Source organism: Myxocyprinus asiaticus, chromosome 32 (assembly GCF_019703515.2).
Source record: "Myxocyprinus asiaticus isolate MX2 ecotype Aquarium Trade chromosome 32, UBuf_Myxa_2, whole genome shotgun sequence".
Taxonomy (NCBI): Eukaryota; Metazoa; Chordata; class Actinopteri; order Cypriniformes; family Catostomidae; genus Myxocyprinus; species Myxocyprinus asiaticus.
This window is the reverse complement of record NC_059375.1, coordinates 14,302,305-14,321,484: the sequence shown is the minus strand read 5'-3', so window position 1 is coordinate 14,321,484 and position 19,180 is coordinate 14,302,305. Positions and strand designations below refer to the sequence as shown.

General features: G+C 35.9%; 1 protein-coding gene across 1 annotated transcript in view; it reads left to right on the top strand.

Moving 5' to 3' along the window:
* The window catches only part of antxr1c (ANTXR cell adhesion molecule 1c), a 50,285-nt gene extending 32,294 nt beyond the window's left edge, over positions 1 to 17,991 (top strand). The window contains exons 12-18 of the mRNA XM_051667420.1: positions 1,743 to 1,821; positions 4,213 to 4,308; positions 4,615 to 4,653; positions 5,179 to 5,277; positions 6,238 to 6,405; positions 6,522 to 6,602; positions 15,558 to 17,991. Of these exons, the coding sequence (XP_051523380.1) occupies positions 1,743 to 1,821; positions 4,213 to 4,308; positions 4,615 to 4,653; positions 5,179 to 5,277; positions 6,238 to 6,405; positions 6,522 to 6,602; positions 15,558 to 15,809 (814 nt within the window). The 3' untranslated portion in view covers positions 15,810 to 17,991. The remainder of the gene's footprint in view (positions 1 to 1,742; positions 1,822 to 4,212; positions 4,309 to 4,614; positions 4,654 to 5,178; positions 5,278 to 6,237; positions 6,406 to 6,521; positions 6,603 to 15,557) is intronic.
* The last annotated feature ends 1,189 nt before the right edge of the window (positions 17,992 to 19,180 follow it).

Here is a 19,180-nt window from a genome sequence, read left to right as displayed (position 1 = left end):
CGGTTCTCTTGGTTGGTTGTGCATCTTTTTCTTCCACACTTTTTCCTTCCACTCAACTTTCTGTTAACATGCTTGGATACAGCACTCTGTGAACAGCCAGCTTCTTTGGCAATGAATGTTTGTGGCTTACCCTCCTTGTGAAGGGTGTCAATGATTGTCTTCTGGACAACTGTCAGTTCAGCAGTCTTCCCCATGATTGTGTAGCCTAGTGAACCAAACTGAGAGACCATTTTGAAGGCTCAGGAAACCTTTGCAGGTGTTTTGAGTTGATTAGCTGATGGGCATGTCACCATATTCTAATTTTTTGAGATGGTGAATTGGTGGGTTTTTGTTAAATGTGAGCCAAAATCATCACAATTAAAAGAACCAAAGACTTAAACTACTTCAGTCTGTGTGCATTGAATTTATTTAATATACGAGTTTCACAATTTGAGTTGAATTACTGAAATAAATGAACTTTTCCACGACATTCTAATTTATTGAGATGCACCTGTAGTTTTACTTTAATTGTATTTTTTTAAAGATTATTTCATCCTCATTTCTTTATTATTAGTAAGCACATGTTTAATATTGCCTCAAGGTACAAACTGAATTGTTGGTTAGAGGTGTTATTAATCGTTGCAATAATCGCCCAAATAGTCAATTAATCATTCTAATAATCGTTTAGTAGATAATAAAAATAACCGTTAGTTACAACCCTAGTTGACACTCTTCTGCATGGGTAAAAACATCCAAAGATCAGGATTTTCACAGACTCTGAAAAAGTGTGTTGTCGACTCTTGCTGCTGTCTCATGGGCAGCAAGCAACACATGTTTTTCTTAAAGGTTGTGCAGTTCATTTGTTCAAATGATACAGGGCTTGTATGAAGCACTAGGCTTGGCTAAATCTAGTCCTGTTAAAATCCCTTCTCTTTGGTCAAAGGTGGACCAATACTGTTGGCCTGAATGTACTGTAACCAATAATATTTATTTTGAGCTTAAAGAAAAAGTTATGTCCACATATTAAATATTATATTCAGTTTATTATCTAAGAAGTCTTTTTTTATACCATGTTTGCTGGAACGTGATGTTGATAGGTGCTTGGTATGAAATGAAAGGTGCTTAAAAAAGCCCTTGAAAGTCCTTGAATCTGGTGTTCATAAAAGAGTGGGAACCCTGGTAGTCATATATGTACACAAACATGCAATTTACCTGAACTTGGCTTGAGTGCCCTTTGGTCATCACTGTCTGGCAAAAGTCAGGCTGTTCATCAGGTTTTTTTGGGGGGTTTTTTTTGGTTTTTTTGCCCAGAGTAATGTGACCCTCAGCTAAAGTAGATGCTCTTTATTAGTGGAGAATGAGCTTATCTATTGAAATAGCATACTTGGCCTCTGCTTCATCTCTGATCTCTGTCTGTTTACATGCAAACCTTGAGAGGAAAATTTGGAATGCTGTTTTTACCAAATGTTTGAGACACTAGACAGCTGACTAAAACAAAAGTTAACCAGCACCCTGCAAAGCTCTGTAAGGGTTCCAATTATGGACTTTTTTTTAATGAAACTTAAGAGCTACAAACACATCTCTTTATAAAAAGTCTAACAAAAATGTTGTTGGGGGGGGGGGTTAAGCACATTTTCTGTAAATCCTTTGAGCTTTGATAAGTTTTTTTTCCACTCTTTGCTGTGTAATGTCAAAAGACCTTGCTGGCTTTCAAAGTGACAAATAGAGGTATTAAAATTGACGTTTGGTCTTTTGCACTTCAGGGTGGTGTACCTGCAAGTCAGCATGAATGAGGGGCTATCATTTATCACCAGCTCTGTGCACATAACCACAACAGAGTGTGTAAGTCTGACTGCAAACACACACAAATACACACATCACCACATCCAGCCAAATTCATGACATCAGCCATGCAAGTGAATGTTGCTGAATGTCACATTTTAATTGCTTTAATTATTTAAATCACTGTTGTTGCTATAACTAAATATAGCTATTATACAATTACATTACGGTACATTATAAATCATTGGCAAGTTTTATGGACAATTTATGTGACAGTGTTATGGATGGACTTGTCTTAATCCAACATCTCTTTTCCTTGTAACCGCTTATTTCTCTTATTTTCAATTCCCTCTTCACATTCAGGCAGTCCCCTCCACAATTGTTTTCTCTTCACAAAACTTCTCACACCCACCATCTACCCAGCAACACACACACTAACATCAAGGGCCAAACCTCAGGGGCTTAGCATGTCCCCAGCCAAAAGCCCCAGATGATACTGTCTCTGATTTTGACATAGAGCAGTCTTTCAGCCCACACCCACAAAATACTTTTTTACACAGCCAGCTCAAAACACTTAAAAAAATGCTCTTCCCATTCTTTTCTAATGACATACTTTGTAACTATGTGATTGTTAGCATGAGACAACTTCAGTATGTTATTGAAGTTTTATAGTACAGATTTATGAGTTTGAAACTACTGAAAGTGTACTGCAAGGATGGTAATCGGATGCTAATATGGTGGTGTGTGTGTATATAGTATATATACGCACACTACCAGTCAAAGATCGGACACACTTAAAGGAATTTATGTTTCTCATGATCTTAAAAACCTTTTGATCGGAAGGCTTATTCTTTAATGCTTGAAATCAGTTTTGTAGATATAAATTAAAAACATTAGCATATATGGTAACATAAACATAACATCGTAACACTTACAGTAAGGTTCTATTTGTTAACATTAGTAAATGCATTAGAGTAACATAAACTAACAATGAACAATATAATTATATATTTAGTATAATATTTATTTATAAAAAATGCCATTCTTCATTGTTAGTTTATGTTAGTTCATTACTCATTAATATTAACATATGCAACTTTTAATTTTAAAAATGTATTAGTATAAATTAGTATTAAATTGACATTAGCCAAGATTAAGAAGTGCTCTAAAAGTATTGTTCATTGTTAGTTCATGTTAACTATTGCAGTTAACTAGAGTTAACGAATACAACCGTATTGTAAACATTTTTGTAACATTTTCTCAATGGATGAGAATAGGACTGTTTAAAAAGCATCTCATGTTTTAGCATGTATACACAATATAAGTGCTAAAACAAGTTTTATTAATAAAACTTGTTGTTGTTTTTTTAAATAACTATCTAAAGAAAAACCATATCATGATGTTGGTTGAGGGACTTTGGGTGTGCAGAGCTGTAATCTATACAAAGGGTGGCTACTTTAAAGAAACTGAAATATAAGATTTTTGGAATATAAGTAGTTTTGATAATTCCCACTTCCATTTGTGTTGTTTCATAGTTTTGATGATGTCTGTTATTATGAAATGTGAAAAATAGCAATAATATAGAATGAGTAGGTGTGTCCAAACGTTTTGACTGATAGTGTACTACAGTATGGAACTGAATGAATGCCATATTAAAGGGATAGTTCACCCAAAAATGAAAATTCTTTCATTTACTCACCCTCAAGTCATCCCAGATGTGTATGACTTTCTTTCTTCTGCTTAACACAAACACATTTTTTTAGAAGAATATCTCAGCTCAGTAGGATCTTACAATGCAAGTGAATGGTGGCCAGAACTTCTAAGGTTAAAAAAATCACATAAATGCAGCATAAAAGTAATCCATAAGACTCCAGTGGTTAAATCTGTATCTTCAGAAGCGATATGATAGGTGTGTGTGAGAAACAGAACCATATTAAAGTTCTGTTATGCTATAAATCTCCACTTTCACATCCACATTCTGCTTTGTGCATATCGCCATCTACTGTCCAGGGAGGAGAATGTCTAGTAAAAAAGAACTTAAATATTAAACTGTTTTTCACCCACACCGATCATATAGCTTCTGAAGATATGGATTTAACCACTGGAGTCATATGGATTACTTTTAAGCTGCCTTTATGTATATTTTTTAACAAGTTCTGGTCACCATTCACTTGCATTGTATGGACCTACAGATCTGAGATATTCTTCTAAAAATCTTCATTTGTGTTCAGCAGAAGAAAGAAAGTCATACACATCTGGGATGACATGAGGGTAAATGATGAGATAATTTAAATTTTTCAGTGAACTATGTCCTTAATCTACCATGGTATTAACATTAAAGGTACATCAAAGAATACCATAGTATTTCTTTGATACTTTTTGTTAGTGAAGTATATTAAATGTGCCGAATCTCTCTCAAACACACACATACATTCTCTCCTCTACTTGCAGTTTGATGGCACAATTCTCCTGATCACCCTGCTGGTGTTGTTTCTGTTACTGGCTATGTTGTTTATGTGGTGGTTCTGGCCGCTTTGCTGCACTGTAGTAAGTCTTCGCCTCATTTATCATCTTAATATCACCCTTTGAAAAACCTTCATATGGCAAATCTTGTGCTTGTATTGTGCTAATCTGGGAAGCAATGCCTATGTATTTGCAGTAAAGACTGAACTTCTTGGTCAGCTAATCTCCAAAGATCACACACAGTAAACCAGGTCTTGATTTCTGTGAAGTGAACTCTGTGGTTAAGATTTAACTTGCTATTATATATTATGCGTATAATGTGTTCCTGGTTATGTGACATTAGATATGCCTGAATATTTCACACAACATATGTAATGTTTCTTTCCACAGGTGATTAAAGAACCTCCACCTCCTCCACCTCCAGAGCCAGTGAGTTGGAATTTCACCACTAAGTTTCATATGCTTTCAGAAAGGCTATTGCAAGTTCCCAAATTCATGTTCAAAATACACTCACTGAGCATTTTTTTAGGAACTCTATGGTCCTATTAAAGTGCCTGATGTGTGTCTTCTGCTGTTGCTGTTGTTGCTCAGGCCTCAGAGTCCAGTTACAAAGAGAATGAATTAGACTTATTTTGACATACAGTGAGAATTATGATCTCAGAACACAAGCTTCCCATATGCTTAAGTAAATGTTAAATGGCTTCATCTTGTAGACTGTATTTAGCAGCAATTCCCATGTCAACATCTAATCCACAGAAGTATAAGGAATGGCATTTTCTTTTCGAGAGATTCATGAAGAGACTTTAATGAAAACCATTAGATGTCTTTGAGTATAAAAAACATCAAAATGTCAAAACAGCAGCTAAGGTTGCATTGGCAGTTCAGTACTGTGAGCAGCATGTTTCATGCCCCCTCTTGCCTCATCAGACTATGTAACATGTTTTTCCACCTTAGGAGTCAGATGATGAAGACGGAATGCCAAAAAAGAAATGGCCCACTGTAGATGCGTCATATTATGGTGGTCGAGGAGTTGGAGGGATCAAACGAATGGAGGTTGGTGTTTTTAAAAGAAGAGATGCAATTCAAGAAGATGCATGTGCATAGACAAGCACTATTACTTAATGAATACACATGCACAGTATGAATGTGTGATTTTGATAATGACATATTCATAAGACTCTCTAAACACTTAAAAAGCATTAGTTATAAGGAGCACTGGGTTTAAATATATATATATATATATATATATATATATATATATATATATATATATATATATATATATATAATTTTTATATATATATATATATATATATATATATATATATATTATTATGTGCACTTTTATGCTCCATGGTTTGATTTTTATCAAAACTAACATATTTGTAGTTTATTTTTACCATGCATCCATTATTTATTTTTGCCAATTTTCAAATGCCTTTATGCAATGATTTTATTCTTTTAGCCTTCTACCAGGCCCAGACTTTCAATCTTAAAATGTGAAAATATTTTTTTTAAACACTAACCATTACAATACAGTATTTATTGTGTAAAAATAACTAACATAAATCATTTATATGTATATATATATATATATATATATATATATATATATATATATATATATATATATATATATATATATATATTAAACAATTTATTTACTCAGTTGTGGTCTCATTTCCCCCAAAACCAACAGTTCTGACACTTAGAGTTTAATCAATAGTGAGTGTACTTGGTTACCAAGGTGACAACAGTGTCAGTGAGCATGCCTGAGATTAAATATGATGATGTTTAAAGAAAACAAACATTGGTCAATAACACTTAATAACAGAATATTTTATTGTGCATTACCTCCAGTCATGCAGTAATGGTGCCAAATTATTCAAAAGTGTGAACATTTTATTTAATTGTGTGTATGCAGGATACAAAAAAATGCTAGCTATGAAATGACCCTTTGGAGGACAAAGCAGTCTACCATTTTATTCCAAAAATGTTTTTGTTTTTTTCCAGGTTCGTTGGGGAGGAAAGGGTTCTACTGAGGAAGGGGCCAAGCTGGAAAAACCCAAGAACGCTGTGATAAAGATGCCGGAGCAGGAGTTTGAACCCTTTGAACCCAAGCCCAGAAAATCAGATGGCAGGAGGCCAGTTCAAAACAGGAAGTGGTATTCTCCCATAAGGGTAAAGATGCTTTTTTATTTCTGTTTGTTCCTGACATTCAAAGAATGTTGTAAGCTTGGCTCCAGAGATGTTTGTTTAATCTCATACATTTGTTCTTTCCTATTTCTTATGTTTAGGGTAAACTTGATGCAATCTTGTCTCTTTTCCGCCGTGGATATGACCAAGTTTCACTCATGAGACCTCAACCAGGAGATCAAGTGAGTATCCAACCCTAAATGACCAAAGACCCTAAAATGTCCCATGAAATCACTTGACAAGTGAAGATTTCTTGCCTGTGTTTTCCTGGTGAAACAGGAAGTTTAGTCGGGGTATATGAATCCTTTATAGCCAACAGACTTTAGCTACATTATGTCATAGCCATGAACCATGCTACTTTCTAGTCAGTTTCAGGATTCATTCTCATTCTAGAGAACATTTGAATGGACAAAAAACTGTGTAGTGCAAGATGAGTCATTAATATTTTTGTTCTGTTTTCTCGGAGGAGAAAGACGTTTCGTATATCTGCTAAAAGTTAATTATGACAATTTTTAGGAGGTAGATAGCCTCAAAGCTACCAAACTTGTACTAAAAGCCACAAAATTCAGATTTTGATTTCATTTAAAACTCAAGGGCCTTATTTTAAGAGCCCTAGCGCTAAGCACGTCGCTATGCCACAAGTCATACACACAAAGTCAGTGGGCATGGCCATGAAGTTTTGGTATTTTTCGTGTAAACATGCGCTAAGTCTAGGCGCAAGTGGGTTTGGCAAAATTATGCGTGCAAAGTGCAAATGGGCTAGGTCAAGTGCAATTTAATTCTGACGTTCTTCTCCGGCACCATCTGCATCCTATTATATAGTCCATTCCCTGTCAAGCACCAGTGATATAAACAAAGACAGCACATTCATAAGAAGTTGGTAGTGTAAATGGACTATATGCAATTAATTAAGAATAGAAATATGGACTTACATTCTTTTGTACATGAACTTCGTCCTTGTTGAATGTCAGGCATATTTCTATGACTGTGACACGCTCCTTTTATATGCATGGAAAATGTGGTTTTCATCAGGATTTGGATTTACATTCCGTTCAGTTATAGAGGATGTAAGAATTATGAATCATTTTCATCTACTGACACACAAATCATGGCTAGTATTAACATTGATTGTATTGGCACGCACTTCACTTCTACCGATCGATTTTAATTTTGGAAAATTAAATACATTTATTGAAACACGAAAAAATTTAACCAAAAATATTTCTAAATTCCAATTACACTTCAAACAAAACAAAAATATAATCAAAATAAAGAAGTGGTCAGAAAATCCAAACTAAATCCAAACATTTACTCCCAACTTTTTCCACCGGCACCATTTGCAGTGACTTAAAAATCATTCTACAATGACAGATGGAAAAATACCAATACAAATTAATCATAAATACAAAAATACATAAATAATAACAATAATAATTGAAAAGTAAACCATGACTATGTGTTTAACACAAACCTCATAGATATTTTTTCATAAAACGTCTACAACAGTGATTGTCATGAACATAATTTAATGTTCCACTATATTTTCAGAGGTTGGACATTAACTTTATTACCACCTGCTGGTGGAATCTCCAAACTGCAAATGTAGGAGCTGAGTTTAGACTTTGCGCTGAGATAAGACATGATTTTGAAACAGCAAAACAGTTTGCGCGCATACACCCACAGGTAGCGCAAACGCTTCGGCCCACGCGAACTTGGGCATCGCGCTAACACGAAAATTGCACTTAGAATTAGCGCTGTCACGAAAACTGGATTAGATGTTGTTCACGGTCGTAGCACATAGCGCTGCGCTTTGTGCACTCATGAAAATAGAGCCCGAATTGTGTAAAAATTTTTGGTAGTAAAATTATTTCTCTTATTCCAGCTTATTCCTCTTATTAACCTCTCTTATAGGTTAATTTACTTGAAAACTCTAAACACTGTGTCTCTGTGGCGCTATAAAAATTCCTCTGTTTGTTTTGAGAGACCCGTCCACCCCATTGGGGTGGGACTTTATGTTTGTTCGATTTGTGGGTGTATTCGGAAAGCTGTTTGAAAACAATGTTTATTTTTGCAATTTCATTCGGTGGTGCTAGTGGTGCAGAAATGACAAACTTCAGCTTTAAATATCTTTAAAATAGTTTACTTGATCCATTATCTCTCTTCTAAAATTATGATGTAAATGCCCACAATCCACCAAAATCCAGCAACAAACTCTGAACAATCTTAACCAAAAGGGTTCAAGGTTTTTGGACCTCATAAATTTTGTCCTGTGGATTTTTTGACTCATTCCACCTTCTTTTACTTCACCTCGGCCAGACATTACCTTACCTTCCATTTGTCAGCCCACATCAACAACGCCCCATCAGAGGCCAAAGCTCTGACTGGTGCCAAGAAACATCATAGGCACAGCTTGCCACCTGTATCAAATCAGTAGCCATAAAAATGAAATAAAACATGGATTTTGACAGATTTGAATGGCCCGTCTCTCACATATTCAAAGCAGCCACATGGTTTGACTTCGCAACACTGACCTTTAATGTCAAATCACAGGTTAAGCAATGATGTGGAGGGGTTTTCTGCACTTTTGGATTGTCAGTGGGTTTCGTACCATCTGATTTAGTGGAGCCAGTGCACATTTCACACAGACGCTTTGGTCCTGCTGAGATGAACTGTCTACAGGTACTAGTAAAAACTATGCGTAATTTGCAGGAAATAAATCCACCATAATCCTTTTAAATGGAATTCCATCTTTAAAAGTGTCTCATCACTGCCAAATTTAGCAACTAAGGAAGTTTGATATAAGACTAATTAATCGCTTTTATGCAAAATTTGTATGGCACAAGACCGGTTTTTATTTTATGCATACAGTGTAGCAACTAAATAGTTCTTGTCAAAATGCTCCCAAAGTTTTCTATCCGGTTGGTTTCAAAAGCCCTCAAGGAAAAGGTTACATGACGCAAAGTTTCTTGCAAGGGAATGATATTTGTCTCCTCGTCCTGTAACGCTATGGCCCTCTCTGCTGCTTTGTGGTTTGTGACGAAAGGGCTGAAAAATGCCCAGACTCTCTCTCTCTCTCTCTCTCTCTCTCTCTCTCTCTCTAAGTATGGAAAAAAAATGGGCATCATTTCCTGTCTAAAGTTACTTTAAGAGAATATAAATGTTATCCAGTGTTCCTTATACTGTGACTTTTCTGTACATATATAAATGAGTAGTTCACCTTAAAATGAACATTTTGTCATAATTTACTCACCCCCATGTCATTCCGATTCCATATTTGTTTATTTCTTCTGTGAAACACAAAAGGAGATCTTATGGAGACTGTTTGAAGTGCTGTTTTCCATAATGCAAAAGTCGATGCTGATTTATACTGCCAAGTTCCATGAAGGGCAAAAAATTTTGTTAAAAGGATCATAAAATTAGTCCATATGACTGGTGCACCGTATTCCAAGTCTTCGGAAGTCATATGATGGCATGGGTGAGGAACAGGCCAGTGATCTTCCCCTCTTCTGAAACTCTCAAATTTCATTTTGAGAAATGGTGCCTTTTGATGCACTGTGCATTTGACATCATTGACACCAAATGCAGATGGTTCTTTGTAATACTTTAATGGAGACTTTTGCCTTTTGTGGAGCTTGGCTGTATAAATTCTAATCCACAATTGTTGTATGTAAAAGCTTGGATATTCTGCCTACATTGAAAAAAAAATGTTTGTGAGCTAAATAAATTTACTATTTTTATTCAAGTCAACAATATTATTTAACATGATTGAATCAACCTGAATGCATTAGGTTACATCAACAAAACTAATTTTTAAGGCTTAGATCAGGTAAAGAAAAAGGCACCTTAAAGGAATATTCCAGGTTCCATACAAGTTAAGCTTAATTTGTGCAGCATTTGTGGCATAATATTGATTACCACAAAAAATTATTTTGACTCGTCCCTATTTTTTTTTATTTTATTTTTTTAAAGAAGCAAAAATGGAGGTAACAGTGAAGATCTTACAATGGAAGAGAATGGGGCCAATTTTTGGAGGGTTTAAAGGCAGAAATGTGAAGCTTATAATTTTATAAAAGCACTTGCATTAATTCTTCTGTTACAACTTGTGTATTTTTGAGCTGAAAAGTATTTTAAATCAACAGTTTTACAGTCATTTAAGGTTTTTGCCGTTTGTTGACATTACATTGTCATAGGAATGAAGTTGTAAAGCTAACTGTGTATAACTTTACACAGAAAGGGTTAGTAAATGATTTTATCACACTAAAATAAGTTGTAATAGTGACATGAGGAAAACAGAGAGATGAATGAAAAATGTGTAAATACATCAGCAAGGACACCTACAATTGCTATGAGGTAAATTAATGCTAATCACTTAATGTTAATTTATGTATAGTAAAGGCGATAGTAAATGAAGGGTTCACTGCTTCATAATATTTTGCTAAAAACTGCCACATTTATGACAATCTCCCATTCATTCCTATTGGAAGTTGCAGGTTACAACTTTCTACAGTGTGAAGTCTCCTTTTGTCCTTCATGATAGACTGAAAATAATACAGCATGAGGGTAATAAGATCAAAGCAACACTTATGATGTCATTTTTCACTTTCCCAAATTATCAAACTCCTTTCATCTTTACTCTTTCTATACGTTCCTTTTATTTTTGCCATTACCTAGCCTCCCTGTGTGTTCACGCTGAGTTGAAATGAACACTTTGCTTTTGTGTACAACGTGAAAGTTAAGCGTTGTTTCGGTTAAATTCTTTTGGTAAGGTTCAGAGCTCAGCAGTACAGAATATGTGTTTGTCTGACTTCTATAGTGTATCATTATCTCCCCTCAGTCTGGTTTTCTCATCTGTGCCCTGGCTAAGCAGTCTTCCTCATGCCTCTACATTCAGTCTCACAATGCACTGGGATCAGCTTTCCACTGGCTGTCTCTGACTTGAAAGAGTGGGTCAGGACATAGTGCCATAATTATACCCCACCCCACCCCACCCCAGTCCCACTCCACCCCCTCACACACTCACTCTGGTGGAGGGTAGAGGATGAGGTCATACATTATACAGAACTGTCTCCAAAAAACAGCCACATCAAACATCTAAGACATTGTCTTGAGACTTACTTCAGACTGCTTTATGACCCCCGATATAATTGCAGATGTTTCAGGAGGTCATTTTCTTCTGGCATATTTATTTTTTTGTCATTGGGGTTTTAGGACTACAAAAACAATCAACCTTCAAAACACCTACTTCACCTCTAATGTAATGTGCCCTTAAATTATATTTGACAAAAATCTCAACAAGAAACTGCGTTCACAAACAATTTGACTACCGTAAAGTCTTTCAGTGAAACAGAAGATTTTTTGATTAGATCATAACAAGTGGTCTGTTTATGACAGAGTGGTTGGAGGAGCGGGATTGAAAAGTAAGAGGGATTGGATAGGCTGCAATAAGATACTTTGGGGCCCTGGGGCTTACCGTTTCGCTGGACCCTGCCAGTCGTCAGAGCGGAACGTTGTCACTCTATGACCATGTACTACACAGACGCACCGTCTTTACCGTGTTTACATGGATGTTATGGTAGTAATATCATCTGATAGAAGAATAAGTGTAATCACTTAGAATAATATTACATTATTTTGAATTTGTTTACTTATTCCAAACTAATTGTAATTTAATCAGTTTCGGTTGTTTGCCCCTGAGTGTCCAGAATATTCGATTCCGGTTTTGGCCAAGAGATTTCATTTTGGTGCATCACTACCAGGAAAATATATTAAAGGTGAAGTGTGTTATTTTTGAACATCAAAATTAGGGCTGTCAGTCTATTAAAATTTTAAATCAAATAAATACATGGTATGCAGAATAATTAATCAAATTAATCGCAATTAATCAAATATACAAATATTTGCTGAGAAATTACAATAATTACATATATATTGATGAAATAATTATAAATAGTTATATTTAAATAATTACAAATAATATATACAGGTGCATCTCAATAAATTAGAATGTCGTGGAAAAGTTCATTTATTTCAGTAATTCAACTCAAATTGTGAAACTCGTGTATTAAATAAATTCAGTGCACACAGACTGAAGTAGTTTAAGTCTTTGGTTCTTTTAATTGTGATGATTTTGGCTCACATTTAACAAAAACCCACCAATTCACTATCTCAAAAAATTAGAATACATCATAAGACCAACAAAAAAAACATTTTTAGTGAATTGTTGGCCTTCTGGAAAGTATGTTTATTTACTGTATATGTACTCAATACTTGGTAGGGGCTCCTTTTGCTTTAATTACTGCCTCAATTCGGCGTGGCATGGAGGTGATCAGTTTGTGGCACTGCTGAGGTGGTATGGAAGCCCAGGTTTCTTTGACAGTGGCCTTCAGCTCATCTGCATTTTTTGGTCTCTTGTTTCTCATTTTCCTCTTGACAATACCCCATAGGTCTGGTGAGTTTGCTGGCCAGTCAAGCACACCAACACCATGGTCATTTAACCAACTTTTGGTGCTTTTGGCAGTGTGGGCAGGTGCCAAATCCTGCTGGAAAATGAAATCAGCATCTTTAAAAAGCTGGTCAGCAGAAGGAAGCATGAAGTGCTCCAAAATTTCTTGGTAAACGGGTGCAGTGACTTTGGTTTTCAAAAAACACAATGGACCAACACCAGCAGATGACATTGCACCCCAAATCATCACAGACTGTAGAAACTTAACACTGGACTTCAAGCAACTTGGGTTATGAGCTTCTCCACCCTTCCTCCAGACTCTAGGACCTTGGTTTCCAAATGAAATACAAAACTTGCTCTCATCTGAAAAGAGGACTTTGGACCACTGGGCAACAGTCCAGTTCTTCTTCTCCTTAGCCCAGGTAAGACGCCTCTGACGTTGTCTGTGGTTCAGGAGTGGCTTAACAAGAAGAATACGACAACTGTAGCCAAATTGCTTGACACGTCTGTGTGTGATGGCTCTTGATGCCTTGACCCCAGCCTCAGTCCATTCCTTGTGAAGTTCACCCAAATTCTTGAATCAATTTTGCTTGACAATCATAAGGCTGCAGTTCTCTCGGTTGGTTGTGCATCTTTTTCTTCCACACTTTTTCCTTCCACTCAACTTTCTGTTAACATGCTTGGATACAGCACTCTGTGAACAGCCAGCTTCTTTGGCAATGAATGTTTGTGGCTTACCCTCCTTGTGAAGGGTGTCAATGATTGTCTTCTGGACAACTGTCAGATCAGCAGATTGTGTAGCCTAGTGAACCAAACTGGGAGACCATTTTGAAGGCTCAGGAAACCTTTGCAGGTGTTTTGAGTTGATTAGCTGATTGGCATGTCAAAATATTCTAATTTTTTGAGATAGTGAATTGGTGGGTTTTTGTTAAATGTGAGCCAAAATCATCACAATTAAAAGAACCAAAGACTTAAACTACTTCAGTCTGTGTGCACTGAATTTATTTAATACACGAGTTTCACAATTTGAGTTGAATTACTGAAATAAATGAACTTTTCCACGACATTCTAATTTATTGAGATGCGCCTGTATATATATATATATATATATATATATATATATATATATATATATATATATATATATATATATATACTGTATTATAAAAAATATATAATTAAGATAATTAAAATGCATTACATTATTGTGGCAGACGAGTGAAGCATTAATAAGACAAAAGTGGCTTTAGAATTCAATGTATTGTTTATTTCTATATTATTGGACATAAGCCAATCATTGGCCTACAGCTCACAGCAATCCATTTTTGCAATTAAATTTGTCAGTCAGTCTGAGATTTATTATAAGGGCTTTTCTAAGGATGCGTCATTGTACATATGCATCAGGTGGACAATTTTGGATTGTCTCACTTTGGTTGCGTCGTGTCATGAACATACCATTTATAGGTCGCTATGTGAAGTTAAACATATTTTGAAACTTAGAAAACACTCCAAATGCAGGGATCTCGAGAGATAGCCTTCGATGAAGAACAGGAAGAGCATGAAGATGAGCAAGATTATGAGAGCCAAGAAAGTGTGAAACTGTGCCCAGAACAGACATCTGACCATGACGTGCCAGATAAGGATGATTCCACAACAGAAGAAAGCTGAAATGACCCACTTAGAAAATATTTAACTGAAAAGAACTGCGAGACCAGCTTTGGACTTGAGAGCTGCTTATACAGCTGAAGTTTCGCTTACTGACCCCTGGAGAAAACAGGTGATACTTCAAGCTTGAATTGCGATGGTATGAATATTCCTTACTATGGTCCAGGGACATGATTAATTGCATTTTTTTAATGCATTATTTTTTTATATAATTTTTAATATATAATTTTAGAATATCATTTTTTATAGAATTAACGCGTTAAATCTACAACCCTTGTCAAAATACTTTATCCTATCTCAGCCTACTGTAATATGTCATTGTTATGCTGATTCTCCCGAAAAGTTTGCACTATCAAAACAAAACAAAATTTAAAAACTCTGCTGATTGAGCATCGCGACCGACATAACACTGGGTCAACCAATGGCTTGAGTTTTGGGCAAGGATATGTGCTTGCTGGACCAGTGGCAGATGGGGGGGGGCATAACATACTACTCTTACTATTTCTTTCAGATATGCCAGATAATAGTAGTATGGGTAATTTGCCATTATTTTTGCAATTCCATTTGGTGACTCTAGTGGCACAGAAATTGCACAGGGTCATTTTTGATTTCATGTTGGCTTTATTAACAGAACATTAAATATACATTTAGGTTTCTTTTCTGTTTAAAAAAACAGATTTTCCTATTAGGTATTCTTCATGAAGTCCAGGCAGTCTCTTTAGAGGAGCGTTTGAGGTTATAGAGGACTTAGTCTTTCCATGATGCATCATTTACAATTCTGGGTGATTTCATCTGTGGTTTTCACAGGGCTTCGGCCAATATGCAAGATCTTGTATATGTGTGTGTGTGTTAGCAAGAAATGAGCTGGGCAGAGAGTGAATAAAAGAATTGCTTCTATTTGGGTGTCATTGCCACAGCAACATTCTGGAAAATAGGACAAAGTAATGCTTGCATATTGGAGAGCGGCCACTTTCAACAGAGAAGATGACCTGACTGATGTGAAATGTTTCTGTTCTTGTACTCGCCTCAGGGTCGATGTATCAACTTTACACGAGTGAAAGAAGAAGCGGCAAAAGCCCCACCACGAGCTCAAAGCCCACCTCCACCCCCGCCAGACTATCGCCCGGCTCCCAGCCCAAACACGCCCGCTCCAAACAGCCCACCTCCGAGGGGACCACCCCTGGCACAGTCTCCACCGGGTCCACCACCTGCCCGAACCCCCCCAGGACCATCCTGCCCCCCTCCAGCGCGCCCCCCACCCAGCCTTGACAGCAGACCATGAGAGAAAGACCCCCCCTTCTCCCTCCAGTGCAATTCATTAATACAGCAAAAAAGAAATGCTCCTCTTGCCAAAGGATAACAAAAAATGCACATGGTATTTATCACTTAGGTCAGATTAGAATGTGGTGTGTATTTTGTTGCTGGACAGCAAAAAAATTGTAAGAAGAGCAAAATAAATGACAAAAAATTCAACTACTGAGTTTTCCAGAAGCAGATGAGTAAAAATTAAGAGAGCTACCATTTTTAGCTTTAGAATGACTGAAGTATTCCTTTTTATTGAGGCTGGACAGCTCATGCAGACTTTAAAGGATAGATTAGCTCACTGCATTTGAACTCATAAAATTTTTGGAGGTTGTGTCAAAATGAACCTGTACACAGTGTTTTAAAGATGTCCCTATATATATATATATATATATATATATATATATATATATATATATATATATATATATATATCACATATGCCATAGATGCCAACATTTCCAAAATAATCAGTATTAGATGTTATGTTATGTTGTACAGCATCCTGTGCCATGTACCTTAAGATTTTGTTTTGTTTAGTTTTGTTTTGTGTTTTGATTTGTTTCATTTCGTTTCATTTTGTTTTACAGTTGTTGGGTTACAAGCTCTCAGGTGAGTCTCTGACCCTGTTTCAAAAGGCAGAGACAATGTGACCAAAGAGGAACATCAGTGCATGTCAAAATGTAAGATGAATGCAAGTAATGAATGTGCAAAGGCGTGGTTTTGACCATTTCCTTTAGTATCACAGTTCTTTCAGTGTCTTGGTACGTCATAAGTTCCTTCATATAGGTACAACAGTTTGTCTCAAATGACATGGTTGCTGGAATTTTGACAGATTCTAGAAGGTGCATAAATGGGGTCTAAGAATGGTCTAGATTTAATTATGAATGTTTAGTTGGATAAATCTCACGAAAACATGTCCAGGTCACATTTTACCCCAAAGAAAAATATATATATATTTTGCATAGAGAAAATGAAGCCTGTTTTAGGACCTGTTTTCATGACAAAAAAGCTAATTTCCACTCAAAAAAATTAAAGCACAACAAATACTAACATGGTGTATAAATATGTCAAAATATAAATAACATAATTTTTTCTCATTACCGTAATGAGATGTTTTTTTTTTTTTATTATTATTTTTTTTTTTAATTACAGTAATGTGCTTAATTGTCATGAAAATAATGCTACTATTCAAAAAACAGGCTTTTATTATTTTCTTTAAACAAAATAATATTTCTTATTTTTGTCTTTTTCTTTTGGTGTGAAATATTACCTAGACATGTTCATGGTGGGTTTTGTGAGATTCACCCATCTGTTAATGTTTTTTCTTGGTTGGTTTGTTATAAAGGTTGAACCTCTCAGTGTATGAAAAGTCAGATCGATTCTAGTCATGTTTTTTCTGTATTCCACAACTGTACTGTATGTTGAAATCTTGTTTTTTTTTTTTTTTTTTTTTGCATTTCATCATCAAACATATTGCAACTGCAGGGCAGTTCACAGCATTTAATTTATTATCCCCAATGCCTAAAAAAAGGTACATGAATACGACAAGGTGTCCTCTGTTAAAGGCAGGATACTGTGCATGAAACCAAAAAATATAAAATGAAAAAAATCACTTAGATATCAACCAGCACCTTCTGTGTTTGTGTTTCTTTTCTTTTTTTATTATTACCTTTCTTTTATACTACATTCAAGACCCAGTAACACTGTTTATACTTTTGTTAATTAAAAGATTGGTGTATGCATTTTATTTTCCCATTCTTGTCATTTAGACATTATAAAGTGACATGAAATAAGTGCTCAGCTGTGAACGTGCAAAAACATTCACCTCAACCCCCATGAATTATCAAAAGTAGTATAATGTGGACATTTCTCATACATTCAAAGCTATTGATGGCAACAACTGCAATATGATGCTATAGGTTATGTCTGTACTTTTATTTTGGTTTGTTTTGTTTACTTGTGGTAATAATTTGAAACATTTTGATTTGTACTATTCCACAGGAAAAAAAACACAAGTTGATTACAGAATTATAAATCACAATTATATTGTGTTATGATGTAATAAATGTATTAATAACAATACTGAAGCATCTATTGAAAGGCTCATAAAAGTTTACTTTTTTCCACAGTATTAATAAAGGTTGACTTTCAAGCTTTTACTGGCAGTTGTTGGGTTATTGGGGGCTTTGGTACATGTGAAATGTAGTGAAACTGCTAACAAGACCCTCCTTGAGAGGGAATTACTTTAAACACTCAAAAGCTCCTTTTGGAAAAATAGCTTTCTGTTTTGTATATAGTATAGCTTTTGTAATAGGAATGAACCTTTTCATACTCTGGCTTTGACATTGGGTGTGTGTGTTGTATGAAGAGCTCTTGTCTTTACTGGAGATCACACCCCTCATCACGCAAGCACGACCACAGACACACACAGTCTGTAAGTGGAACCAAAGGAACTTTATGTTACGTCCCTTCTAGGGGTAAGGACGCAACACAAAGTTGACACCACAAGAAGTGTAATTCATAAATCTGAATTTATTGAAAATGTATGTTGAAAAGAAAGGAAGCAAAGACTTTGGAGATAAGAATGGCCAAAACAATAAACAAAACATTTCTAACTTGATTTAGGACAATACCTTTTAACACCTTTAATAACAGTTCACTCAATAGGCACGCATGTGATCTCAAGGGATATACAACAAATTCACAAGAGAGTATAACAACGCATCTGAGCCAGGAGAGGGGAGACGGTAGCACAGCAACAGTAACCGGCTTAGCAGTGGGAGAAGTGGACACATCTCTGGAGTGATAAGCCACATATTAACATAACAGATACATGATTTCCTCCTACGATCAGGGGTGCGAAATTACATAATTTGTGTCACTCAGTTTCTTTTCAACAACATACGGTCCTGTAAATTTATACTGAAGCGCAGAACCGGGCACTGAGAGCAGAACTAACACAGAATCACCAGGTTGAAACAAACTTGCAACACTTTTGTGGTCAAACTGGGTCTTCATCTCAGCTTGCGAGGTTGCCAGGTTTGCCTTCGCTACCTCATAAACATGACGCAGACGTTCATGGAAAGAGTTCACATACTCTGACACAGGAGTGAGTGAAGAGTCTACAGTAAGAAGCTGTTCACTTAATAGTTTCAGTGGGCCCCTAACTGTATGCCCAAAGACTAGTTCAGCAGGACATTTTCTCTGATCGCAAATAGGGGCAAAGGAAGGCTATCGGCCCAGTCTTTACTGGTTTCTAGACAATAAATTCTCAGCATAGACTTAAGATGACTGGCTTGTTACTGGAGGAAACAAACTGGGATTTAGGAGAATTTGAACTCTCACTGA